Raw genomic sequence first — 26,084 nt, forward strand, 5'->3', positions numbered from 1 at the left:
CCTACCCTATCCTGAAGTAATATCATTGCGCCATGATATTAAGCTTTCTTGAATGATTAAGTTTTTTGTTTGATTTTACTCAACTAATTTACTTTTTTCCTTTACAGATTTGAAGGAATTTTACCAGCTGATGCTGTTGGGAAGTCCAATAAACTCGTATATGTATTTGTTGAATTACTGATGGTATCACATATGATATTCTACAACTGATTTTAGCATTTTCTATACTTTCAATTAGAAAAAACATACTAGCAATGTCATTTAATTTACGAAAAAAAGCCTAAAATATCCTTGAATTATTGAAAATGGTACAAAAATGCCCCTCATTCATCTATTAGGCCTAAAATGCCCTTGACATCCATATTTAGGTCCAAAAATGACCTTTTATTTAACGAAAAAGGACATGAGAGGCATTTTTGTACCATTTTCAATAGATCAAGGGCATTTTAAGCCCTTTTCTGTTAAAGAAAAGGTCATTCTTGTACCATTTCTAATAGTTAGAGGGCATTTTAAGCCCTTTTCCGTTTTTGGGAATGGTAAGGCCTTTCTTTTGGTGTCCATTTTGCTTTCTATACTGGTTTTATTTTTCTTTTTAAAAAATTACATAATTAAACGAACTGTATCATTTCACCCAACTATTCAATCTACCATCCTTGATGCATTCTGAAACTGTAAGATTCACTAACTTAGGCCTAGTATTCATGAAAGATCAGCAGATATACCGTTCCATGCATCAATGCCCTGCAAAAAAATGGGGGAAAACAAGTTATAAATATTGATTCAAAAAAAACATAACTTCATATAAAATGCAAATAATTGACAACAGTAGACTTTTGGTGTTGGTTTAAAGCAAGGACTTACTCTTGATCTCTGTTTGGGTCGACTCCGAGGCTCTACCCCTGGCTTTTCATTGGTTTCTCCCGAGAGCCTTTCTTTATCGTATCACGGTGCACCTATCTTCTAAGTGATCAGGGGAGGCACCGAAAACATAGACGAGATGAGACAATACATAGAACTCCAACACTTGGGCATGCTGGGTTGGGTAGCCGGTTAGCACCCCTTGTTGCCTCTGTACCCGGAATAGATGCTGCACTAGTCAGAGCCTAACCTTGTCTCCCAATGTTAGGCAAAGACTTTACTGGACTCTTCATTTGATAAAACAAATCCATTTCTGCTTTGAGGATTCTTGGAATATATGTTCCATTGCCTACTGAATAAAGCATGAGAATGTGATCTTACTATAGATTTGCATTGAAACGGGAAGCAGAGAAGAGAAAAGTAAAAGAATGCAACTAGGGTACAACTGTTTCTTATCCTGTGACAACTACTATTGGTAGGACAATGACGTCGTTATATACTCCCTCTGTTCCAATTTATGCAGGATACTAGTTAATCGTCTACGAAAAAATAACAAGCGCTTCAGGGTTATGAAGCACTGTATGTGAATTCAACTCTGAATAAATACTCGGGAGATATTGGAACAAAGCACATGAACAACTTCCACATAATCGCCTTGAGACTGTAATACAGATGATGGATGTTGCCAATACCAATGAGTCATTTGTGATATTTTGATAAATAAAACGCAGTCTATTTCAAGCCCATTGACCAGAGATCAGAAAGAACTATGGAAGAAAAGGAAGAGACCCCTTCGAAATATGAAAAGAGTACTCACTTGCAATAGACAGTTGGAATAACGGCAAAAGCTATCAGCAGCAACAAAATGGCTCTATTAGTTGGAATTTCTGAAGTTCGAAGGTTAATAGGAACAAGAATAAAAAGAAACACTAAAATTAACTTCTTAACAGACAGGAAACATAGTCAGTAGCTAGAAATGATACATATGGATTTACTCAAGGAGCAACAACTATCAGAAGACATGTATAGAGGCACAGAGTTTACAAAGCATAAAATTTAGAATATGAATTCTCTTGGAAATCTCATAAAAGATAACTTCATAAGGAAAGAAAAAGAAGAGACAGACAAGACATATACTATAAAAATGTAGTGTGGTGCATTGGATAAAGGACGAAAGTAACAAGTTTAATTGAGCCCACTACTCAGCACCTGAAAATATGAAGTGTCGAGCTGGTAATAGAGAAAACAAGTACAAATGTGCAAACAATAGACTGAGTTAGCAAGGGAGTGAGGAAGGATATCATCAAGAGTGGATGCCCTATTGAGTAGTTTCAAATGTATCCGAACGCAGGGGAAGGGGGAGGAAAAAACATGCTTACCCACTAGAGCTGTCAGGAAACCCTGAGATATGTTAACATGAGACCCTCTGTAGATCCATTTACTACCGGAAAAATTAACGTGCTGGTGAAATATCTGCAAAAGGGAGCAACATCCAAAAAATGGATTAAGAGCTCAAAGATATTAAAAACTCTCACGGAAACTAGAATGAAACAGAAATTGATCCAGATATCTATCTTATACAGTGATCTTCATGCATGGCTTCAATGTTGCGTATGTTGATGATGATGATAATGGGGGTTGTAGGGATGCCAGGATGGTCGAACAACCTCCGGTGGAGGTTGTTCGCTGTCCATATTGGCCATTAACAATCATGTGAAAGGTTTTCTCGGCTAGAGAGCATTAATTAATTCTTTCTCCAAAAAAAAATCCACGAATTCAAAAGTTTTGCTCTACTTAATAGAAACAACCTCTCTGTTTCTTTTTTCTTGATTACTGAGAAATCTGTTGTTTCCAGTTCCAAACTTGGTAGCTAATGGGTCCATCCTCTACCCTTATACACTAAAATGAAAAAACTTGGTTCACCAGCTAGTATCCGAAATTGTGATGTGCACCTACCACATACACCATGTTGTATTACCTTTTACGCTGCACCAAATCCTGGGGCATGTCTCCCTTATATAGTTTAAACTATCTCCTAAATCTATGTGATCTTATAAATGTGTGAAGTTCATTACTAGTCGAATAGCTATCACAACTAGTGACAAGCATTTGATTTTAGCTACTAATCCGCTCTTTTAATATTCTACGCCAGTAAATCCAGAAACTAAATATACTGAAGAGATACTTCGAAACACATACTGTTCCCAGGTAATGCAGTAGAAAGGAACAATTGATATAACCCAGAACCAGAAAGTATTTCATCCACACAAAGCAGTGCTCCCAAGGCTTCAAACTTTTCACATAAAACACGAAATTTGTAAGTCACAAACCTTCCCAGGGCAGGAAAAAGGATCACTAGAAAACAGACAAACCGCTCATGCAAGCCCATCACATTCAACAAATTGTGAAAGCCAAGACATCTAATTAGAATCATAGGAAGAAAATCCAATAATCATAGCAGTTAGCATAATCAAGCTTACAGAGAGAATAATCTACGAATTTATAAATGAAAAAGGAGGGGAACAATCACCATGATCCAGAGGAACGTCCGTCTTTCTTGCTTTCCATCAACAGCATCAAACATCTGCATCCACTTGGAAGAATCCGAACAAATAATACAATCAAAAAGGAACTCCAGTAGAAGAGTAAAATAAAAGATCTCAGATTACTAAAGCCATTTAGAAGAAGGAATATGGAATGTACAGTTTTGAGAAACAGTTTTTACCACCAAAGCACAGCACAAAAGATGAATCTAAATTCACAGGTTACAAATATTTTGGTTCATCCGACAGTTCCCCAATACTAGACCCAAACATAGTGGCTGAGTTGCTCTGAGATGATCTCAATGTTGCTTAATTCAAATGTCATACTATATGCAAAAACTATACTCTTACGTGAAAATGAGTATGATACTTTTTAATTCATAAGTTCTCGTATATAGCAAAGTATTGTAGTACTTTCTGTGAAATGTGTATGACATAAACCCAAAATCATACCAAATACCCAATCTGAAATATACTTCTAGGCCATATGTGTAGTTACAATCTGAAATATACTTCTAGGCCATATGTGTAATCAAAGTACCCAAGCTAGGTTGACCAAATCGGTGTGTGGATTTCACACAAATGTCAATGGCAAGGAATTTGAAGAGTCTGAGCAACATAGAACTCAAGTAATAAAATAACTGTTAAATCTGACTATTTCATCTTCTACCACCATCCAAGCAAAAATTCCAAAGCCAACTCAAAGGACATCTTCCAAGTTAGAAGATATGAGATGTACGATTACTTAGAAATTTATAGATATAAACAGGACAGAGCCATGTGGCCACCTGAATTCATCTGCAAAGATGTATGTTGAATTCTTATACCTGATTTTCAGGCCTCATGATGACACCACTGCTTGCTTAGTTACATTAAGAGCACCAACTCTTTTCTTTCCAGTTTTACCAAAGTATGTGGTCTTCACATTCAAATGAATATTTTTCATCTCCTGCACAAAACAATGATTTGGTGATTGTTCAACGAGAAAATAAAGAAACAAAACATAAACACAAAGACCCCCTACCATGCAACAACTTGTGCCTCCCCCAAAATTACACTAGATAACCTGCAGTCTAAAGATCAAAACAGATAATTGCCAAGCCCCAGTTAGGCCCAAAACCAGGCTTCATACTGCTGGATTCAAACTGTTGCATGATACGGATACCCCAAAAGAAACACAAAATAACAAAAAAAAAGAGTAGAGGAGATGTTGCAGGAAATGAATAAAGGAAACCATAGATCCCTACAAATCAACTGATGACGACTTTACTAAATGTAATGTGTTGAACATACCTCTGAGTTTTGGCTGAGTTATTGTCATGCCTAAGGTGCAACTTTTTGGCCTTTATGATTCCATGATGTAGTGCTGAGATGGTATGGCTATCTGGTTGTATTCCCTTTCTCCACATATCATTCACAAGTTCTTTAGCCATCTCAACATTTCCTTGCTTACAATAGCCACATATTAGAGCTGTGTACGTAACACTATCAGGTTCTAAACCTCTATCGATCATTTCAGTGAAAAGGTGAATAGCATCATCAATGTTGTCTGATTTACAATGACTATCAATCAAAACAGTGTAACAAATGACATCAGCTGTTAATTCCATCTTGTTCATTTCACTCCAAAAAACTGACGGATGCATCTTTTCCCCAATATTCAACCCTGTATCCTTTCTTTCTCTGCCGTTCCTCCTTGCATCTGATGACAATCGATCTCTCTTTAAATTCTTAGAATGGCCATCAAGCATAACTGTATACGTGATAACATCAGGAGAAATGCCCCTTTTCTTCATATCATCAAAAAGATAAAGGGCTTCCTGCAAGCGATTCACCCTGCAATAACCATTTAACATCATAGTATAAATGACCACGTCAGGTGTTAATCCTCTCCAAACCATATTATCGAACACCCACCTGGCCCTTTTCATATCTCCAGCACTACATAAGGAAGCTATTAGTTTGCTACACATTATTTTGCAAGTGCCATCACCTAAAGACAACACTATCTCGAACAGCTTTAACGCTTTTCTATATTCTCCTTCGAGACATAGGCTACTCAGAAGCTTCAAACAAGATTTCCTTTTAATTAAATCACCTTGTTTTGACAGTCTAACAAAAAGCTCAAAAGCATCTTTGGTGTTGCCTAATTCACAATACCCATTCACCATGGCAGCATAATTTTCTGTGGACTTATTTTCCAAACTATTGAAAAATATTTCAGCCTCTTCCGCATAACCTCCAATGCATAAGCCCTCAATAATTACATTATGTGTGACGGTTGTTGGAGTCAACCTTTGTCCCTTCATATGGTCCAAAAGGTGAAGTGCCTCTTCAACAAGGCCATTTCTAGAAAATCCAGCAGCAAGCACATTATAAGTAATAACGTCAGGTTTCAAGCCTTTTTCTTTCATTTCATCAAATAAACCCATTGCATCTAAAATTTGTCCATGGAGGCAATACCCATTTATTAAAGTAGTGTAATGAACGATGTCAGGTGTCATCCTCTTATCCTTCATCTCATCAAGCAACTTCTCAGCCTCTTCAAACCTACCAAGTTTGCACAAAGCATCAATTACACCATTATAAGCCACCTCATCGAGAAAAATACCTTTCTTCTTAAAACTACTGAACTGATCAACGGCATCGCATGCCTTGCCATTTTTGCACAAGCACTGAAGAATTAAGCTAACAATCACACAATTACTTTTGATACCCCTTGTTTCCATCTTGTCATGGAAAGCCAGAGCTTTAGAAATGTTCCCCATAGTGCAGTATCCATTAATTAAAGCCCCATAAGAAAGGGCATCAGGGACCATTCCTTGCTCCTCCATGTCAAGCAGCACCATTTCTGCCTCTTGCAGCTTCTTCTCATTAACAAACCCACGAATCACAGCAGTGTAGGCATAGACATCAAGAGGTAAATTTACCCCTTTCCACGCCCGCAATACATCATAACCCAAGTCCGTGCTACCATACGAGCAAAGCCCTTCAATGTAAGTAGAATAAGTAAACTCATTAGGAGTTTCACCGGCTTTCTCCATTTCCTCAAATACACCAACTGCTTCTTCAAAATTGCCTTTTCTACATAATGCCTTGATCACAATTCCATAAGTATACACATTTGGACTAACCGAAATCCTCTTCAACTGTTTATAAACCGCAACTGCCATATCTACTTTCCCACACTCAATAAGCCTATTCATGAGATAATTACACGACAATACGCTCAATCCAAAACCACACCTTTTTGTCTGGAACAAAACATCAATAGCTTCATCAAACATCTTTAAACTAGCATAAGCCTTAACCAATCCATCTAAAGCCCGAATCAACGAATTGGGTCCCTCAGCATTCAACCCCTCAACCAATTCCTCAACCAAATCAGAAACCTCAAAACCCAAATCCTTCTTTCCCAAATTTATAACTTCCAAAAACAAAGAATCCAATTTCATATCCATACCCCAATAACAAAATGTCCTAATCATAGCCATATAAGTCTGAATATCATGTTTAAATCCACTTTCTTTCAACTGACGAAAAAATGATAAAGCATCATTAGGCTCTTCTCTTAAACTATTGAGCATTTCAGTGACCCAATACGAGTTCACCTCAACAGTATTGTTAGTTAACTCATTATTTTTCATCTGGGTATTTCCAATTTGTTCATCAGAAGTAGAATCTGACAAATATGAAGTTAATTGAGCTACTGAACAAACTGATTTCAATCGAATAAATTGGGTGTTCTTGAAAATTTTTCTGTAAGAAACTGACCTTATTGATGGAACCCACATGGAAAAAATATTCAGACATGCATTTGATTGATTGATTCTACCTGCTTTCTTTCTTTGTGTTTGTGACAAAGTAGCAGGAGTTAGTGAAGCTACTCTTAAACCCTAAACCCTTTTTATATACAAATAGTTCAAGTGTTTGAAGGAAAAAAATATATTTTTTTAAATAAATGATTTTTTATTTATTTTATTGGGTTCTATACATAAAAATAAATTATTATTTTAAAAATATTGATGTATAATTTAGATAAAATATTATGATAAGTAACCGTATTGGGTGATTGAGATTGAAGCCTATGGAATTGAAGTGAAGATGAGCTGTGTGGTGGAGAATAAAAACTATATCATAAGTAAGAGAACATGAATAATGATAAAAATAAAGATTTATATAGAAGTGTAAAATTACAAGTGTGGAAAGAAATCAATTAAAATGAAAATCAAGAATCAAATCAACTAAAATTACATATCAAATAACAGAAACTTAAATTATACGAAAGGAAAGCATATTGAATGCTTTGTGACTTGTTACTCAGGATCGTTAAATATCTTGGAACTTACAAATTATTACTTTAAATGCTAGAATTAATTTAGTTTCAATGAATACTATAATAGATTTTGAAGTTTAACATGTTGGTTTGTAGTCATTTCCATATATATTTTTGGGAAAACTATACAAAATAGATTAATTGTGAAACTATTTATTCAAATTGGACCAAACCCAAAATATTTACCTTAATAGATTCATAACTCAAATTATTTACCCTCTTGCCCACTTTCTCCCTTTGACTTCAGCATTACTGCTCCTCTTTGATACCATCAAAATATATTATACTTTGATGGTATTTAGCAGTTTCTTCTTGATACCATCAAAGTATAATATACTCTGATAGTATCAAACAGTTTTGCTTGAGCACTGTCTCTTTCTTCTTAATACCATTAGAGTATATCTATACTCTTATGGTATCAAACGTGTATTTACGTTAGTGGCTCTTTCCTTGTTCCTCTTTGATATCATTAGAGTATATTATACTTTGATGGTATTAAGCAATTTATCAAGCAGTTTCTTGATACTATCAGAATATAATATATATACGATGTTATCAAGAAGAAAGAAACAGTGTTTCCGCGAAACTATTTGATACAATCAGAGTATATTATATACTCTCATGGTATCAAATGTGGAGATAGTTAAAAATAAGGATATGAAAGTAATAGGATGTCCAATGATGGTTTCTCACTTTTTTGGGTATAAAAATAATTATCTCTAATTTTTTTTATGTAGTTCAATATATTTTTGATTTATTTTTATAAATTTAAAATCTATCTAATTATGCAGGTACGAATATACAAATTTATAAAAATCTACGATATGATTAATTATTAATAGCCCGTTTGGATGTGCTTAAAAGATGTGACTTTTATGTATGAAGTGCTTTTAGAACTTTTAAGTGCTGAAAATTATTTTTATAAATAAGCAGTTGAGTATTTGGATAAAAATGCTTATGATGAAAATAAGTTGTTGATGTGTTTGACAAATAAGTGTTGTTAAACACTTATTTTTTTGTCAAAATGACTAAAATACCTTTAAAGCTGTTAACACCATAATAAGTTGATTTAAAAAAAATTTAAACTCTAAAGTTAATTTAAAACAAAAGTAAATTATATTATAAAATCACTTTTACTATAAAATGTTTATTTAACTTAATTTTTTATAAATACATGTTACTGTGCACGACCTAAAAAAGACATTATTTTGAAATAAAGAATTGCGTAATTATCAGAATATTAATTAAACCATTCTTCTCCTTCCTCCGACGAATATATCCTACCTTAACTGTGATTAAGGGCTTAGATTTGCTGTATTTCTTGACAAAGCAAAAGGGAAAAGCGACGCCGCCGTGGCTGCAAACACCGCAATCAATCATCATAGACCCTTTACAACATCAGCAGCACAAAGAAAGGAGAAAGAAAAAGAGAAAAAGCAAGAGCTTGCTGCGTTTCTCCGCTGCCTCTCCTCCGCCGTTGCGCCACCGGTAGCTGCCGACTTCCGTCAACTTACTCATCTCCGGTTTGGTCGCTCCTGTCCAAGGTAAGTTGTATTCTCTTTGTTTTCCTAATTTTTATTTCTTCACAAAGAAAAAATTCAAAGTTTTATTGAGCTTTTTTCTTTTGTAATCCATGAATTTGAGTATGAAATTGAGTGAATTGCAGATAAAGTAGAAATTTTTCTGTTGGATTATACTTAAACTAAAATGGGTGGGTTTTACTGCTTCACTTTAGGCTAGAAATCTGTGAAGGTGATGATTTTTTTTCGGAATCTTATTCTTGTTTTGCCTATTAGAGTAGTGTGTCTATACTGTTAATATTTGTGACTCTGACTTTTCAGCAATTAAGGGGCGTAAAAGATGGATTTTTTATCATCAGATTGTGAGTTTTCAGCAATTAAGGTTTAGTTAATGGGGTTCAATTTCAAGAATTTCATGAACTTGTAAATATGATGACTGCCTATTTCATGGTTTATATCATCATATTACGACTTTTAAGCAGTTGGGCTTTAATTTCTACAGGTTGTTTGGAGTCTAGATGTGTACTTATGGCTTAAATTAGGGGTATTAAGGAAATGTATGATGGAGTCAAACAGTGGTAGGTGACTCTGAATGTGCTGCAATTCTAGTTCGGAATTAAGGTTTAGTCGTATTGGTATACTTACATAAAGTCGGAGTCTTTTTCGTTTGTTTAGAGATCTGTATGTCCTTGGAGAATGTAGAAACCCTTAGTGTGAATGGGTATTTAGAATTCATAAGGGCAGTCCGATGAGTTTAGGATTGAGGAGTTATTGTTGTTGTTCTCTTATATGACAATGAAAAAAAAAATAGAAAGGGATGTAAAAGATTGGATTTTATCATCAGATTATGATTTTTTCAGAAATTGCAAAGTAAGGTTTAGTTAATGTGGTTCGATGTCAAGAATTTCATGAACTCTTGAATATGATGACTGCTTATTCAATGTTTTTTATCATCAGACTGTGACTTTTCAGCTGTTGGGTTTTACAATGCTTTGTGAATCGTGTCGGTTTGTGTTGCATATCGAAACTTTGTTTTCTACAGCTCTCTAAATTGTTGCAATTGTAGATCGAAATTAAGGTTTAGTCATGTGTATACTTATATAAAGTCCGAGTCTTGTTAGTTTCTTAAGGGATCTGTATATCCTTGGAGAATGTAGAAACCTCTTGTGTTAGAGAAGTATTACTTGAGTGGAATGAAACTGATCCAAATGGAATGGATGTTTAGGAATCACAAGGCCAGTTCTAACTAGTTTAGGATTGAGGAGTTGTTATTGCTGTTTTCTTACAAAACAAGGAAGAAATAGGATAGGGCCATAAAAGATAGATTTTTTATCACTAGATTGTACTTTTCAGCAATTGGGGTGTAAGGTCTAGTTAATGTGGTTTAATTTCAAGAATTTTATGAATGCTTAAATATGTTGACTGCCTATTCAGCGGTCTTATGAAACTTCGAGTTTTCATTAATGTTGGTAGGCATTGGCCATTTACTCTCCAGAAGCTGTGAAGCTTTCTGAAGCTGATGCAATTGTTGATTGGTTTCCATGTTTAATTTTACTCGGATTTTGTTCAAGTCAGGATGAAGTCCTAGATTCAATTTTTCCTTGCAAAATGTATCAATTGGCCTACTGCATACTTGTGTCCTTTTATTTGTAGAATGTAGATGGTTGGTGCATTTTAATATTGGCAGTGTACAAGAATGCAGAGGATGATGTTGTTATATTGCTTCTGAATGTGTTGGTATAGTAGCTTTAAAGGTTCATGTTGGTTTTACATTCGTGTCCAGTGCTTGGTCGGTATCTTGGCTCAAAATTTTTTGTTCCGCTTTAATCCCAAATTTTCTTTCTAAAATTTCTTTATCTCCATCAAACTAGCTAACCTTCATTTTGCAAGTTGCTAAGACAATGAAATTGCAGAGGTATAAATACCTGGGAAGAAATTAAAGAGAAGGGTACATTTGGAATGACGTGCGGCTGCTTATTCATTCCAAGTTTAAGTCTTCCCTTTCTTTTCTTTTGTTTCAGGACAAAGAAATGAGTTACTTTTATTTTTAGCTAAATTAATATACTTACTTTAGGTTATATGTTTTCTATGAGCCTTTTAGTTGAAGAGTACTTTCACTTGATTACATATTGGAGAACTTTTTGCAACTTCATTTTAACTACTTTCACATCTTTAGCCACTAATTTCAAACTAGAATTTATGTAAAGACAGCAAGACAAAGTGTTATAAATGTTTCCTTTCTTTGTATGTTTGTTAGTTTCACTATGCCTCATCAGTCTATAATGGCTTTTTAAACTCTAATAGTAATTGAAAATTTGGGTTCTAACTAGGACTCTTCACTGTCTCCGGATGCTTGAGTCTCATGTCTTAATTTCTTGTAGTCTATCTTTTATAAGATGGTAAAGCTTTTTCGAGCATGATTTTATCTTGTATCAGGATTGCAATGGACACTATTAAACAAGAGAAAGTAAGGAGATTTGAGGAGTTTATTGATCGCCGTCTGAAACCAGATCTTGTTCACGCAATTGTTGAACGGTAGTAACAAATATATCATTCACTTCAGTTTTCCTGAATTCATTTTCTATTACATATATCTTTATTTAGAGCCCGTTTGGATTGGCTTAAAAGTTGGTCAAATCTACTTTTAAGTCAGTTTTCGATTTCTGAAAGTGTTTGGCAAATATAAAATAACTTAAAATAATATTAAAATGACTTAAAATACGTTAAAAACCAAAAGTAGGCCCCCCCCTACTTTTTATTGTTCGACTTAAAAGTCATTTAAGTTTGACTTTTTATTTTTGACTTAAAGCTACTTTTTTTAAGCCAATCCAAACGGGCTCTTTTTTTGGGGACTTCTTTTCTCATCGTATACTGTTCAACCCCTTTCTTTGAATGACAGAGATATTTTTCAGCTGAACACTTGTCTTATTAATGGGAATGGATCTTTGATGACCTATAGTTAAATGATATTTTCAAGAATATTTTTGGTTTGGTGGTTTACTTAAACTTATGTAGCTCGCTCCTTTAAAATCATAGTAGTAAAAATTATGGGTGTTACGTTACCAGTTTCCCCAAAAAAAAAAGAAGTAAAAATTATGGTTGTTTTTTCAAAACTTATTTGCCCTGTATTAATGGCCAAATTGTGTAGTGGAATAAAAAACAACCAGGTGTATTATTGTCCTGGTTAAATTCTGATCATTAATTTGAGGCTTAAATCCGCAATGTTATGCAAGTAAGTTTAACATTTATATTTGTGAAGAACGGCGACGTCCGGACTAAAGTTACCTATGTATGAGAAAAGGTGTAATAAGATATTTTGCACAAAATCTTATGGTGGCTAACTTGTTTCATTTTGTCTCCTTCCACTTTATGGCTGCAGGGACAAAGTCTTTGAACAACAAAAAATTTTGTATCCTTCTCGTGTTATTATATCGTTTCATTACCAACATAGAGTTGGGTCATTCTTCCAGTCTTTCGGACTTTAGTAGTAGTTTGCACTTGCAGGCATGTGGGTTGAATTGTTTAATTACTTATATGAAAACTGACGTTGGTATGTGGTCTATGTAGTTTTCTTAACCTTATCCTTTTCTAGCTCTGATTTAAGAAGTAATATAGAGAATTTGGAGAAGAACAGTGTAACTAATCTGAAGACGTTGGTTAATATTGGCTCGGAAGTATACGTGCAAGCTGATGTGTAAGTCTTTCTTATCTTTATTTAAATGTCAGTAGAAAATTGTTGGATATATAAAAGTTAAGTGATGTCTGCTTTTATTTGAACATGTATTGACATTTTTTGCCTTCTTTTTCATTTATAATTGAAAATTTGTATCTTGACGATTTCTAATACCCCAATATTTTCATCCACTGCATATTGATATTTCTTCTTGAGTTGATCTGACAGGCCAGATACAACACACATATTTGTTGATGTCGGACTTGGATTTCATGTGGAGTTCACTTGGTCGGAAGCTCTAAATTATATTTCAGCAAGGGAGGAGAAATTGGCCAGGTATGAGTAATGTCTTATTTCCATGTGAGATTTAAATTCAAGTAAAGTCCCTTTCAAAATCTTAACTATTGTATCTTAACTATTATGTAAGCGATAAGTTGGTCTATGATAAATCCATCTTCTGTTCTTAAGATTTGGAAAATAAGTGCAATGATAAACTATAACATTCAGTAAATTGGTCATCTTAATAATAGATCGAATACCTCAAGGAGCGTTCAATATGATGTAGAGTTAGGATCTCTTTCTCACTAATCAGAAGAGATAGGATGTATTTGATGAATCTAATTACTGGTAAGTCAGACACTTGAAGTTTGATCGCAATTTTCCAGTGTCAACGACATGTATTGGTAACAAGTTTTAATAGCCATTATGGCATTTTCCATGCAATGGACCGAGTCTGGCTATGGAGGAATATGCACGAACGCACGAGAAAATAGCAGTCTTAATAGTTTTCAAAGAACTCAAGCGTTGAAGTTGTGAAGGAAAAGCTAAAAACCCTGTTTAAGCAATAATTGGCAACTCTAATAGAGATTTGTATAGTACTGGTAAAGCTAAAATCTCCTGAACTACTATCCACTGACAGCATAACTCAACTAATAGCTCCAGATTATTCTGCTCAAGCATGTTTTTGTTTTCCAGTTTGGATAAACTATAATTAGACTGTGCTGTGGATTAAAAGATAGAAAGACCGAATATGAGGATGTGAATATCGGTGTCTAATCAGCTTAGATTTTTGTGCTTATTTTGCTCCCCGTCCTCTCTATTTTCAGGTTAAGGTTATTGGTATTGGAGCCAACTTGTTCAGTTCTTGTTGTTTTTTCCCGGGGTGGGGGGAAATGAGCGGATGGATGTGTTATTGAACCTTTAACACTCAAGAAAGAGGATAAACCTTCTCCGCAACTTCATTTTTCCATGTTTTGACTGGAAACACACTGTTCAACAGTTCAATTAATATTCTGTGTCATGTTTCTTGCGTTACGCTAAATGGAGATCTTTTGCAATTAAATGTGCAGGCAAATAGAGGAATATACACGTCTAATCGCATCAATTAAAGCCCAGATCAAGATGGTATGTGGTTTAATCATTCTCCTTTGACACACAATAATATCAAGTCGTGGGAGAGATAATAAACCGGAGCTTTCTTTTATGTTCCCTCGTTAAATTACACTAACTGATGAATATTTTATGAAAAAAAACTCGAATACACAGGTTTGTGAAGGGATACGTGAGTTGCTCCAGCTTCCAGAAGAGCTAGCTTACTAAGATGTATACGTCTTAAATTGAGAGAGGGAATTGTTCAAATTTACTGTCCAAGGAATGAAGACATATTTTGTTGAGATACCGTAACATGGGCATTTATAATTTATAGTATGTCTTTTTTTCCTTATAGTATAGGACAAGAAAGCTTTTAGTCATCGAGTTAGGCCGAATGTCTATTTCTTATCATAATGCTGAATGTTTATTTATGATATTAGAGACAAATTCTTTATTGATGTTGGACGTCATTATATATTATTCATTTTTATGGTTGAATTAGATTAAAGGTTCATCTTGTTTCATATGGGTGTATTGTATCATGAGATCAAATTTAATTTTGAGGTTAAATTGTGAATTCTTCTCATTATCTCTTCTAGAAAGAAGATCCAAAACCAATAGAAGAATTGTATAGTACGTGCATAATTGTATTATTTTTATATTGTATTGTATTATTTTAATGAATATAATATTTGGATAAATTATATCGTTCTCCATTATTACATAATGTAACGCATAAACAATTTGAATAATAAATCTGCAAGAAAAGTAGGGTACGTGATAGAGCTATTGTAAAAAAAACAGGGTAAAAATAAAACGCAATTTCATAAAATCTGTTGTTATATAAAATGATTTTTTTTAATTTTTCTAACAATAAATTTAAACGATACAATACAATAAAATTTAAGTAATAATTAAAATAAACATAACATTTAAATTAACAATCCAATTCAGCGGGTAACAACCATTCAAACAAGGTGTAGGTATGGTGTTTTGTTTATATACCATGTTACACACAAAATAGAATATTAAATAATTAATATAGAGATAAACTAATACACAAATAACTATATTTGATGTTACTAATAAATGCATAACTCAACAATAACACTTGCTCTAACATTTGGAAAAAGGAAAAAAAACACTTTTTATTAAAAAATAATCCCTTTCTTTTTTTGACAGTACTTTAATTTCAATTTTACACGTGACATATTTAATGTCATAAAATTAAAAAATATTTTTATATATTTAACATAATTTAATTTTAGGATCATAAAATTAAAAATTTTAATTATTTTCTTAAGCTTTGTATCAATTCAAATTACATCATTCTTTTTTAAAAGGAACCTAATAAAAATTTAGAATGTTTATGTACAAGTGGTACCCTTTACTAGAATGTTCTGCAGAATCTCTTCTTCAACACCATTCTTGTTCCGCTGCAAATTTGTTCCTCTCCTCTGCCATACAGTGGTAAAGTTCCATTCTTTCCTTCAAAAACCCAATACCCATTTCCTCTTTTTTTTTTTTTAGAATATGAATGGTGAGTTAGTTCGTAATGCTTTGCTTCTTCCCTAATTTCAGTTTTGTTTTTGGCTGGTTATCAGAATAGTTCTCCTCCTAGAGGTTTTTCTTGTGTCAGAAAGGGTTCCATGGCTTGGTGGGAGGGTCTCGATGAAGCTCGTGTTCTTATTGCACCAGGTAGTTCCTTAATACTCTCTGTTTCAATCTGTTTGTGTGGTTTTGCCTTTGATACGGAATTTAATCAAATAAATACTACATCCATGTCATATTGGATGGGCATCTTACTAAAATTTTTTATCCCATATTAATTGATTAGTTACTAAATCAAGATAGAATTAATTAATTTTTTTCTATTTTACCCCTACAATTAATATGAGCTTTTGAATATATACAATTCTCAATACTAGGTATTTTTATACTCAATATATATTGCATTGATATAAAGAAAGGGCAAAATGATAAAGTATTCCAATGTATTAATGATTTCTTAATCACCGTGTAAAGTTGGAAGTGTCCATCTTGTTGTCTTAAATTTAAGATATGAAGAATGTATCAAAATGCTTTTTAAATCTTATGATGGTAGACATGCCAGGTGGAAAATTACATTTTTTTTGGAAACAGACTTAAAAGAGAAGTAAGACAAACAGTAATGGAGGAGTATAAAAGGTTTTTTTTTTGTGTTCATTTGCATCTCTTGGCTTGAGTTTGTGTGTCTTTTGTCTTGCTGCTGTTTTTCTTTTGAGATTAGAGGCATAGTACTATGTTGATTACACCTTCATTTTGTTAGCAGAAAAGGAAGAAACATTCGATTGGGTACAATGGTTCTTAATTTTTTCTTTCCTTTTGTGTGCGTTCATTTGCATCTCTTGGCTTGAGTTTGTGTCTTTTTTCTTGTCGCTGTTTCTCTTTTGAGATTTCAAACACAATACTATGTTGATTAAATTGCTTTGGTTTTGTTTTTGACCAATAACCAACCCAAACCGACCTGTGAACACCAGTGGCGGAACCAAAATTTTTAATAAGGGGTTCAAAATCTGAAAAAATAGACACACGAACTAGCCGAAGGGGGTTCGACATCTACTATTTATACATAAAAAATATTTTAACCATGTATAAATAGTATAATTTTTCGCCGAAGGGGGTTCGGATGAACCCTCTGGACACCATGTGAGTCCGCCACTGGTGAACACCCCTAGTCTTGAGCATGTAAGTTACTGTTGCTTTAGGATCAGTAACTACATATAAGCTTCATCACCAGTCTTGGAGACGGATGTTGAAGATATCTTGACTTGTAGGTCTTTCCAGATATGTCGTTAAACAGATAGACTTATCATATAGTCAAATCTTGATTCTGGAAATAAATAACTCATCTTGAAAACGAAAGAAAAAAAAATCATCTTTACATCTCTCTTGCTGTGTTGCTGGTACATGGGAATAATGAGATGTCAATCTCTTAGACTACAGCTCTAGAATCTTCTATACCACTTGACTGCAATATGAAGGTTATCACTTTGACATTGCAGAACCTTCTAAGGACGGGAACAAGGTAGAGCAGCTTTTATCTCTCCAACATCCCAAATCTGGTAAACCCCTGCACTTTTCATGCAGCTTCCTGTTTTAGATGCCTTCCATTATTCATATTTGTTTTACTATTTTCCCTATGGTTATAATGCTTTTAAGACAGTGGCTTGAGAATTGAGATATTGATTTTGTGGATGTATTGAAATTGTTATGTGTCAGTTTTTGTTAACCACACTCTAACCTCTTTCTGATTGTCATAGTATCTTTTGGGAACTGGTGATGCCACTACGATTGTATTAATAGTCCAGTAGCATTGATATTATTTTTTTTAATTCGCTTTTGTGACAGGAAATGCAACATGTTACCCTTGTGTTAATGGATCTCTTCAAGAACTTCACTGGTTCAAGCAATCTTATGGGTCTTGGTTCCTTGGGGATTATGTATGTGAAGGTAAATATTCGTCTGAGCTTGGTCTAATTATTCCTTTCAAAAGCTGATAAGTCTGCAGTTGCCCTCGTTGTTCATAATTGTCTTGATGAACCAATCTCTTCAAGGTAATATTTTACAGGATTAAAACTTTATTTTTACGAATGATAAGTGTTAGAGGGAGTGCCAAACAGGTGAGCTTCCCATTATCTATCTTAGCACGCCCTTAGATGCCAGAGACAATTCTAAGCAAGTGTGGCAAGAGATTCAAGAGAGGTGTGAAAAGAAGTTTGCAGCTTAGAAAAGACAGTACAGAGTTATCCTTATTAATAGTGTACTTGTCTCTCTTCCAACCTATCTTAAGCCTCTCTTTTTTATTACAATTGTAAGGAAGAATCTTGACAAGATCAGAAGGAACTTCTTGTGGAATCAAAAAGAAGATTGCAAATTGGAAAAGACAATATATAACTCAATGCTATTTACAACAAGAGGAATGTCAATTTGCCACAGATGCTGCTTATGTAACAAGCAGGAAGAGTTCAGCAGTCATCTATTTATGCACTGCACAATGGATATAACAACTTTGGAATCTATTTTTTGAAGTGTGTGACCATCTCATCTGAAAACTTAAGCTGTTAGAGAAACCACAATTATTTTAATTAATTATATCTTCAACACACTCCCTCATGTGCGCGCCCAATTATTTTATGGCCAAGCACATGGAAATCCTTTTTGATACTGGGTGGCGGTGAGACTCAAACCCAAGATTTATGCATTATTACCATTTTGAAGTGTGTAACCATCTCATCTTAAAGCTTAAGCGGTTAGAGAGTACACATTTATTTAATTAATTATACATCTCAACTTGCCTTTCATATGCTTACATTTTACCTCTTGTACTCTTTCTAGAGAAGGAAGGGGAGCCTTGGAGTAACTGGTAAAGTTGCTGCCATGTGACCAGGAGGTCACGGGTTCAAGCTTTGAAAACAGCCTCTGGCAGAAATGCAAGGTAAGGCTGCGTACAATAGACCCTTGTGGTCGGGCCCTTCCCCGCACCCCGTTTATAGCGGGAGCTTTAGTGCATCGGGCTGCCCTTTTTAACTCTTTCTAGAGAAGCCTATTGGTTTTATTTTCTACTCTTCAAATCTGTCAATGCTATTAGTCTTGATTTCTAGAGGAATTGTTAGTTCTTTCTTGATAGTTTTTATGTGCTCATTTATTTCTCAAAACAGATGGCCGTTTGTATACTGCAACTCCAGTTGATCCAGTTTTTGTTCTTTTACCTATTTTCGAAGAAGCAAGAATGAAGGTATTAATTTATAAATTCTGAGTGATTTATCTCTCTTAAGTTTTCCATGTATAAAGAAACTGCTAGCGAAAAGTCTATAGTAGAGAAGTGTAATACTTGAAAGTGTGTATTTTACACGTATTGATGCTTTATATACTATTTATTAGTATTAAAAAAAAGAAATGCTTGCAAACTGCTTTCATTTGACTGTAAGAACTGTCAACAAAATAGGTGACTCTATTACTCCCTTTCTTCTGAGTGACTACATAAGATTCAGATTAACTTCTTTTTCTTTTGGCTGGTTGAGTCCTTTGCTGAATGCACCATTTGCAAGAGACAACTGTCTGCCACTTGACGAGCTGGTTTCTAATTGCTCTTTTGTTTATTGTCATAAATGCAGAAAAATGATGATCCAGGAAAGTTTAGGCAAGTGGATGAAATAATTTATGTTGTAGGCTATCCTGGATATCAGCATCTTTCTTCCGTTGCTGAGAACTGCATGCAAGTGGTTTGTGATGTCAAAGGTGATAATATACGATCATCCTATCTCCAGTTTTTTTTGGTCTTATTATGCTAGATGGCATGCCATCTCATATTTACGGAGTATTCAATAGATATATTATCCATGTATCTGACTTAAAGTTGTTTTGCACAAAAAATGTTGAGAAAAACATATGAAAATGGTTTTGAGATCTAAACATGGTGTAAATCATAAAACATTTGAAACTGTAGCATTTATTTTTGAGTTGGTGGTGAATGTCTAATTCAAGTTAATTAATGCTTAATATTTATGTCCATCCCTCTCCCTTTTTTTTGTCAACAGATGTAGGAATGACAAAGTTTTTCAGGCTTAATGATGAGAAGGTGCTAAAGTGGTTATGCTTGAAGGTCAGATTTCATCCCTTACAAACCCATATGTAGGGTGGTTATTTGCTTCGGAACAATGTGAGCCATGATCTTGTTCTAGCATTCAGAGTAAAAGTCATTGCTTTCTGGAAATTAGAAGCTCAAGAGTTTTTGTGATTGAGTCTCCACTATCTGATCTTCCCAATCTGCAAAAAGTATGAAAAGCCACCTATAACTTGTTCCAGTTAATGGCCTGTAATAGTTTAGCTTTTAGATGGATCTCCCTTAGTTATGTCTACATTGAGTTCTGAAGATATTCCAATGATAAATCTGACGTAGTCCATGTAGTTATATAAGAAATTTTCTTCCACGTGATCTGGCAGCCACTCTGATCCATTGCAGTGTAAGTGTACTTGATTAATTGGTTTGGTATAACTTGCTCCCTGGCCAGTCATTAGGTTTGAGCAACGATTTATAATATCTAAGAGAAACAGTTTAGCGCCACAGTGGATGTGGTATCATCTAGCTTGGACTTGGACTTTTTTCAAATGAAAATGATGCAACTTGGGTGTAAAATAAGTCATTTATTTTTGAAGGCTGAAGGGAAACCAACCAGAGTCTTATATAAAAGGAACTAATAATCTTTTCTATTTTGAGGTGCTCTTTATATTTTGGTTAATATATACTTATTAGAAGATTTTTGTAGATCCAAGAGGAAAAGCTTGGATTGCTGAATGAATTTAAACAACACAGAAAGTAGAGAAGAGAAAGGGTCTGCCACTTTCATGGATATGATCCCATGCAGAATACATTCTACTTCATCTACTAGTATCTGTTTGCTTCTCTCAATTGTAGAGTCAATAACCTGCAGTCCGATGAAAAAGGAATGGCTAGTAGAAATATGGAAGTTTTCTAGAAATATGAATTGATCTTGATATTTGCATCAAGTAAATTTGTATGTCTAATATAAGTGGGTATACATAAAGTTCCAATGGTACTTCCACTTTAAGATATCACGACTGGCTGTTGGAGATTAAGTGTACATTTGGTTGGTAGTGTCTTATTTATATCTTGTAAAGTCGTCTTTGTCTACCATGGTTTATCCATCTTATAAATTGAGTAGTCTCTCAGACACAATTTTATCATTATTTTCCATGTCTCTGTTCTAACTCTTAAGATATTTGTAGGTAATCCAATTAAAGAAGACATTGTTGACACTGGATAAGAACTATGCTGCTCGAGATAAGAAAGAAATATGTACGTCTCTTTTTGAATAATGAGTTCGTTAAATTTTTTACACTTAAATTTTATGATTCTCATAGCCAGCTGCGGTCCATCAAAGACATTTGTAGCATTGTTCTTTGTTTGAGAAACTCTTCAAGTATCTTTTCAGTTCAAGTATCTTTAATGTATCCTTGGTTTTTAAAGAACTGGGATATAAGTTTGTTTGACCAATTCAGCGTGCTTATCATCTTAAATGTGTGGTTTTCTGTCACGTCCATATGACCATATGAAAGCTAAGAGATTATACTAATTAATGCCTTTTGAAGTAAACAGTAACTGATGCAGTATCTATAATTGGAGAGTACTTGAAGGAAGAGCCTTGGTTGAAGCTCCTCTGCAGCAAATTAAGGTATTTTCTTTAACTGATAATTGGCCAAGTTTTTTCTGATTCTTTTTATAATCATCTGTCTAGGTATCGTTAGATAGAGGTTATTCTTTTACACAATATCTTAAAAGGCAAAAATGCAATGTGAGGCAAACAACTTTCAGGACCTATTCTCTTATTTACATTCTGTCTGTGTTACTGTATAATGTTAGTTCATATATAGCTTCCAAATTAATCCATCCAACTATCTATAATATGGTATCTTTTTCCAGTACTATCTAAGTATGCGCTTATAATACAAAATGTTACCTCTTTCAAAAAAAGTAATTCTATAATATTGTATCCTTTCTACATCAAAATACAAATGAAAATAAAAGAACTCTTTGTAGTATATTAAAACTATAAATAATTTTGAAAATACAATAAAGAAAACAATTTTTAAAAATTCTCAAATAAAAAGAAAAGATGCAAATATTGTCGAGAAATCTACTAGAAAAAAAGGAGGGTTCATCAATTGTTGGTTATCAATGTTGCATGGTCGCTGCAGTTGAAAGAGAGAGGAAGATCTAACTAGCTTTTGGCTCTTCATAAGAGACCACCAGGTCGTAACACCAGAAGACTGCACCATTATTAGTTATTATTAAAATGATATAATTTATTTGTATGGTTAGTCATCAGTGGCACAACCTACGGGATAAGTAGCGCCTCAATGGGATTCTTTTTTTTCCTCCATGATAGTGTAATGCCAAGACCAGTAAGAGGGAATGGACCTCATCCATTCAGACAAAACCCATGCCCCTCTAACCAGTTGTACTCTGGCCAGGCTTCAAAAAACTTCGAAATCACCGAGTTTCTGGGGAATCGAGGGGTGTCAAGAGCCCCCTCTTCCATAGAACAATATTGTGGCAACGTAAACCTAAGTGGTCATATTGGATCCTTGGGAACCATCACAAATACGGCCGGCCTCTAAAACTAGAGGTTCTTTAAACTACATACTTTTTTGAGAGGAGAAACAAGTCTCTAATTCACAAACATATATGCTACAAGTGTAACAATGAAAGTTTTGTTCGCAACTAGTTGGTATCGCTCATAGGATTCTTTGCTTCCATCATGTTGTATTCTTAGCTAAATTCTTCTCCCTATGTGATATTTTCTCTAACTTGTCCTGTTTCATCACCTTTCAGTATCTTAGTGTTGCATCATGTTTTATCTTCTATGTTTGCTAATTGCATTCTCTATCAGATGGTTCTATCATTTTTAACCTTATCTGATCTTATACAACAGCATATCATCATCTTAACATCTGCATGTTTATGACATTCTCTGAAGGATATATTGAGCCTTGGGAGTCCAACATCGGCACGTTTATGACATTTCTTTCACTTTGTTAAGTATTTCCTATTGCACAACACTTTTGGCACACATTTAAAGGATAATTTTGGTACTTTGTATATATTTGACTTACATGTCAAGAGTCTTTTTAAAAAAACATTTAAAGTCCGTGTCTGCAAGCATTTTTGCATAAAATGTGATGGAGAGAGTATTAAAAGAGTAACTAGGCAAGAGGAAACATCTAATGTTTGCAATTGAATGGCATTTTGTACTGAAGCTTTAAAGAAAAAAGTAGTTTCTTTTGTCTAATTGCTCATATTAATAAGGTGGTATTCATCCTTCATCCTTTCAAGGTTGCATCTAATTGTTTTCTATGAGCAAGCTTCCAGCTTATTTTCATAATACCATTAATTTTCTTGTGACAAATTTGAAGATGAATAACCAATATATAAAGATGGTATCTGGATGAGTGTGTTTCCGACACCGAAATTCAATTGTAAATTATGTACGCACCTGCTGTATGGCTAGCCTTCAATATGCTGTTGTGTGAGTTACAAGGCACGGAGGGACTTTCTGGCTTAGAAAAGGGGCGTAACTGGTCTTGTTTAGAGGACCTATGTTCCTAGTTAAAGTATCTTTATGCTAACTGACATACATTTTTTGTACTATTTTATTGTTTTCATTATGATTACAGCATAGACTTGCAAGATGACACAAAAGCGTCAAATTCTGAAATACATTCCTCACCAACGGAAAATGGTTTTGAGCCCTTCAATCACGGACAGGTAAGATAACCACTATTAAACTTGCTCTAATCCCATGACTTGGTGATTAGTAATTATTCTCTTCTACGACACCAGGAACATGGATAATAAACCGTGAAAGAATAATATCACCCTGTCTTGATGCATCATGAGAAAGATCGAGATTGAATCTTATAGTTATATTTACAATATGTTTTGCTCCCAGGCCTAGCCTGCTGTAATATTTGTTGCAATTTATGTTTGGAAAAGCCTACATGTGCATGAAGAACTAATTTTTGATGTTAAGGATTTGTCTTTTCCATTTCTTTCCTGCTTGGGAAGATGAAGGATAAATTTACCAGAAAGTTAAGTCTTTAAAAAATGCTTGTATGTATTGTTGATGCACTCTTTAATAGAGAATTAGTATATATACACTCTATAAGCTGCTTAGCATGCTGACATAACAGTAGAAAAAGCACAAAGGAAATCAAAACAGATAGCCATGTACTTGTCCATGTATATAAGATGGTGCTTAATTTATTTACTTTCAGTTTTTCGTTTGCGATGTGCATCATTCCTTTTTTATCTTTCCAATTCAGCAGGGAAAGAGTGGAGGTCAGGAAAAGACTACCAGGAACACAAGACAGACTAAAAAGATCAAAGTGGAGACCAACTCCCTTAATATCAAAGACATGTTTAGTAGGGCTACTAGGCGGGGAAAATGAAGTTATGAAGCAGCAGAGCACAGATCAACGGACATAAGAGGCTTCTCGGACCAAGGTATCACTAATGTGGGGAGGGGATGACATTTAAATTGTGATTGAACAGGCTTGGAATGAATTGGATGGCTTAATCTCTCTGATCTGGTGTCGTCGTTGCTGCTGTAAACAGGCGGTATCTGTATCCTCTTTACTGTTAATTCTTCTTAGTGTATGATATTCATCCCTTGTACACTGCTCTGCAAAATCAGCTGTAAATGCCAAGTCTAGGGGTTTTCAAATGGAGACAATTTATTGCTCTCATTTCATTTTACTAGTGTTATAGAAACTTGCTATGCTAGTCTGCTTTTGAAGTTATTCATTACTACAAATTTTTAAAAATATTTGCTATGATTTTCTCAATGTTTGGACTTTTATTTTTATTCCTAAATATTGTTATCCTTAAATTCAAATTTGAATTTTTTTCTTTCAATTATAAATATAGATATAAATAATATATTTTTTTATTCAAAAATAACTATAAAAACTAACATTTAATTAAGAGAAAAGGTCCAAATTTACCCGTTCGAAATGATCTATACTTTTTGTCTGGCATTATTAGTTGGGGTCATATCTACCCCTACCCCTAGAAAAATGGGCTATATATAAACCTTACTGACTAATAGTTTGTTTGATTAAAAACTAGTTTACTTTGTAAATTATTTTTCAATAAATCACTTTTGGTAGAAAAAAAGAAGCAATTTGTGTTTGAGTAATGAAACTCGAAAATATTTTTGAGCAATAATATTTGACCAATTTTTTTAAAAGTTTTTTTAAGTGTATTTTTCTCAAAAGTCTTTTTACGAAAAAATACTTTTAGCTTTTAAAAAATATTTTTTGTTATTTCCTAGAAACACTTATTTTCTTCGAAAAATTTAGCTAAACACATCACTTTTGGATTTCCAAAAGCTTGACCAAACAAATATAACAATCAATGCTTAAAATTAACCAATCTGATTAGTGAAGCGATTGTCATGTATATGTTTAATTTAATATAGCCCAAATCATGTTAAAAAACATACAATCTTAATCATTCAATGTTCAGAGTTAAAGATAATATTTTAATCATTCAAATTTAAACGTCTTAGTCTTAAGCAACCTCATTGTTTTCATTTAAAGGACGTCTGAATCTGAATGTTTAGAGCTTAGGACATTAAGTGTATTTATTTTCATTTAGATTTAAACACTTATTTGGTCGAAATAAATCTTGAATAAAGTCTAAATATTATTAAGAAGTATTTTTGTGTGGATAATTTTCACCATCACACTCTATTCATAATCACTAGCCACCATCACTAACCACCTCTGCCATCGTAATCATCACCACCATTATCAACTTCGCTAACCACTAGCCACCACAACCAACCACTTCTGCCATCACATTCACTATTGTAACCATTATCACTACCAACTACTACTATTAGTCACTATCAGATCTACTACCTACATCTTATGATTATATCCAGTGTCGTCACCATTAACATTGCATGTCAACTACTATTACTGTTGCCAACAACTAACAACCACCTTAGCCGCACAATCATCACTGGCAACCACTATCACTATCAACTACTATTGTCAGTTGTTGCTACCCTTACTACTTCCATCATTATAATTATATCCATTGCTGCCACATTTATCACCACTATCAACAACCACTACCACCATTGCGACAATTCGTATTACTAACCACCTTCACCATCATAACTAGCACCAACATTAACTACCGTCAATATATC

General features: G+C 34.0%; 3 protein-coding genes across 11 annotated transcripts; 2 read left to right on the forward strand and 1 right to left on the reverse strand.

The window, feature by feature from the left end:
• Positions 1 to 536: 536 nt before the first annotated feature.
• On the reverse strand, positions 537 to 7,279 carry LOC129880135 (pentatricopeptide repeat-containing protein At2g26790, mitochondrial). Of its 6 annotated transcripts, none has more exons than XM_055954029.1 (8): positions 4,695 to 7,279; positions 4,426 to 4,474; positions 4,229 to 4,350; positions 3,389 to 3,442; positions 2,238 to 2,331; positions 1,676 to 1,706; positions 862 to 1,207; positions 537 to 741 (listed from the first exon to the last, which is right to left on the reverse strand). In XM_055954029.1, the coding sequence occupies exons 1-2, from the start codon at positions 7,193 to 7,195 to the stop codon at positions 4,459 to 4,461; spliced, it is 2,517 nt and encodes an 838-aa protein (XP_055810004.1). In that variant the 5' UTR covers positions 7,196 to 7,279; the 3' UTR covers positions 537 to 741; positions 862 to 1,207; positions 1,676 to 1,706; positions 2,238 to 2,331; positions 3,389 to 3,442; positions 4,229 to 4,350; positions 4,426 to 4,458. The 6 variants fall into 6 exon arrangements, with proteins under 6 accessions (XP_055810004.1, XP_055810003.1, XP_055810002.1 ...); XM_055954028.1 differs by having other exon boundaries at positions 862 to 1,210; XM_055954027.1 differs by lacking the exon at positions 1,676 to 1,706.
• Positions 7,280 to 8,996: 1,717 nt separating this feature from the next.
• Positions 8,997 to 14,755, forward strand: LOC129880136 (uncharacterized). 2 transcript variants are annotated; one of them, XM_055954031.1, is made up of 7 exons: positions 8,997 to 9,281; positions 11,694 to 11,792; positions 12,637 to 12,666; positions 12,850 to 12,951; positions 13,159 to 13,266; positions 14,280 to 14,334; positions 14,476 to 14,755. In XM_055954031.1, exons 2-7 carry the CDS (start codon positions 11,701 to 11,703, stop codon positions 14,527 to 14,529), a joined length of 441 nt encoding a protein of 146 aa, XP_055810006.1. In that variant the 5' UTR covers positions 8,997 to 9,281; positions 11,694 to 11,700; the 3' UTR covers positions 14,530 to 14,755. The 2 variants fall into 2 exon arrangements, with proteins under 2 accessions (XP_055810006.1, XP_055810007.1); XM_055954032.1 differs by lacking the exon at positions 8,997 to 9,281 and adding an exon at positions 9,553 to 9,619.
• A 917-nt stretch (positions 14,756 to 15,672) lies between these two features.
• On the forward strand, positions 15,673 to 24,596 carry LOC129880137 (uncharacterized). 3 transcript variants are annotated; one of them, XM_055954033.1, is made up of 11 exons: positions 15,673 to 15,771; positions 15,906 to 15,999; positions 17,346 to 17,405; positions 17,692 to 17,793; positions 19,002 to 19,078; positions 19,458 to 19,581; positions 19,881 to 19,945; positions 21,091 to 21,160; positions 21,461 to 21,536; positions 23,539 to 23,629; positions 24,187 to 24,596. In XM_055954033.1, the coding sequence occupies exons 1-11, from the start codon at positions 15,697 to 15,699 to the stop codon at positions 24,310 to 24,312; spliced, it is 960 nt and encodes a 319-aa protein (XP_055810008.1). In that variant the 5' UTR covers positions 15,673 to 15,696; the 3' UTR covers positions 24,313 to 24,596. The 3 variants fall into 3 exon arrangements, with proteins under 3 accessions (XP_055810008.1, XP_055810009.1, XP_055810010.1); XM_055954034.1 differs by having other exon boundaries at positions 24,190 to 24,596; XM_055954035.1 differs by having other exon boundaries at positions 21,473 to 21,536.
• Positions 24,597 to 26,084: the final 1,488 nt, after the last annotated feature.

Source organism: Solanum dulcamara, chromosome 2 (assembly GCF_947179165.1).
Source record: "Solanum dulcamara chromosome 2, daSolDulc1.2, whole genome shotgun sequence".
Classification (NCBI taxonomy): Eukaryota; Viridiplantae; Streptophyta; class Magnoliopsida; order Solanales; family Solanaceae; genus Solanum; species Solanum dulcamara.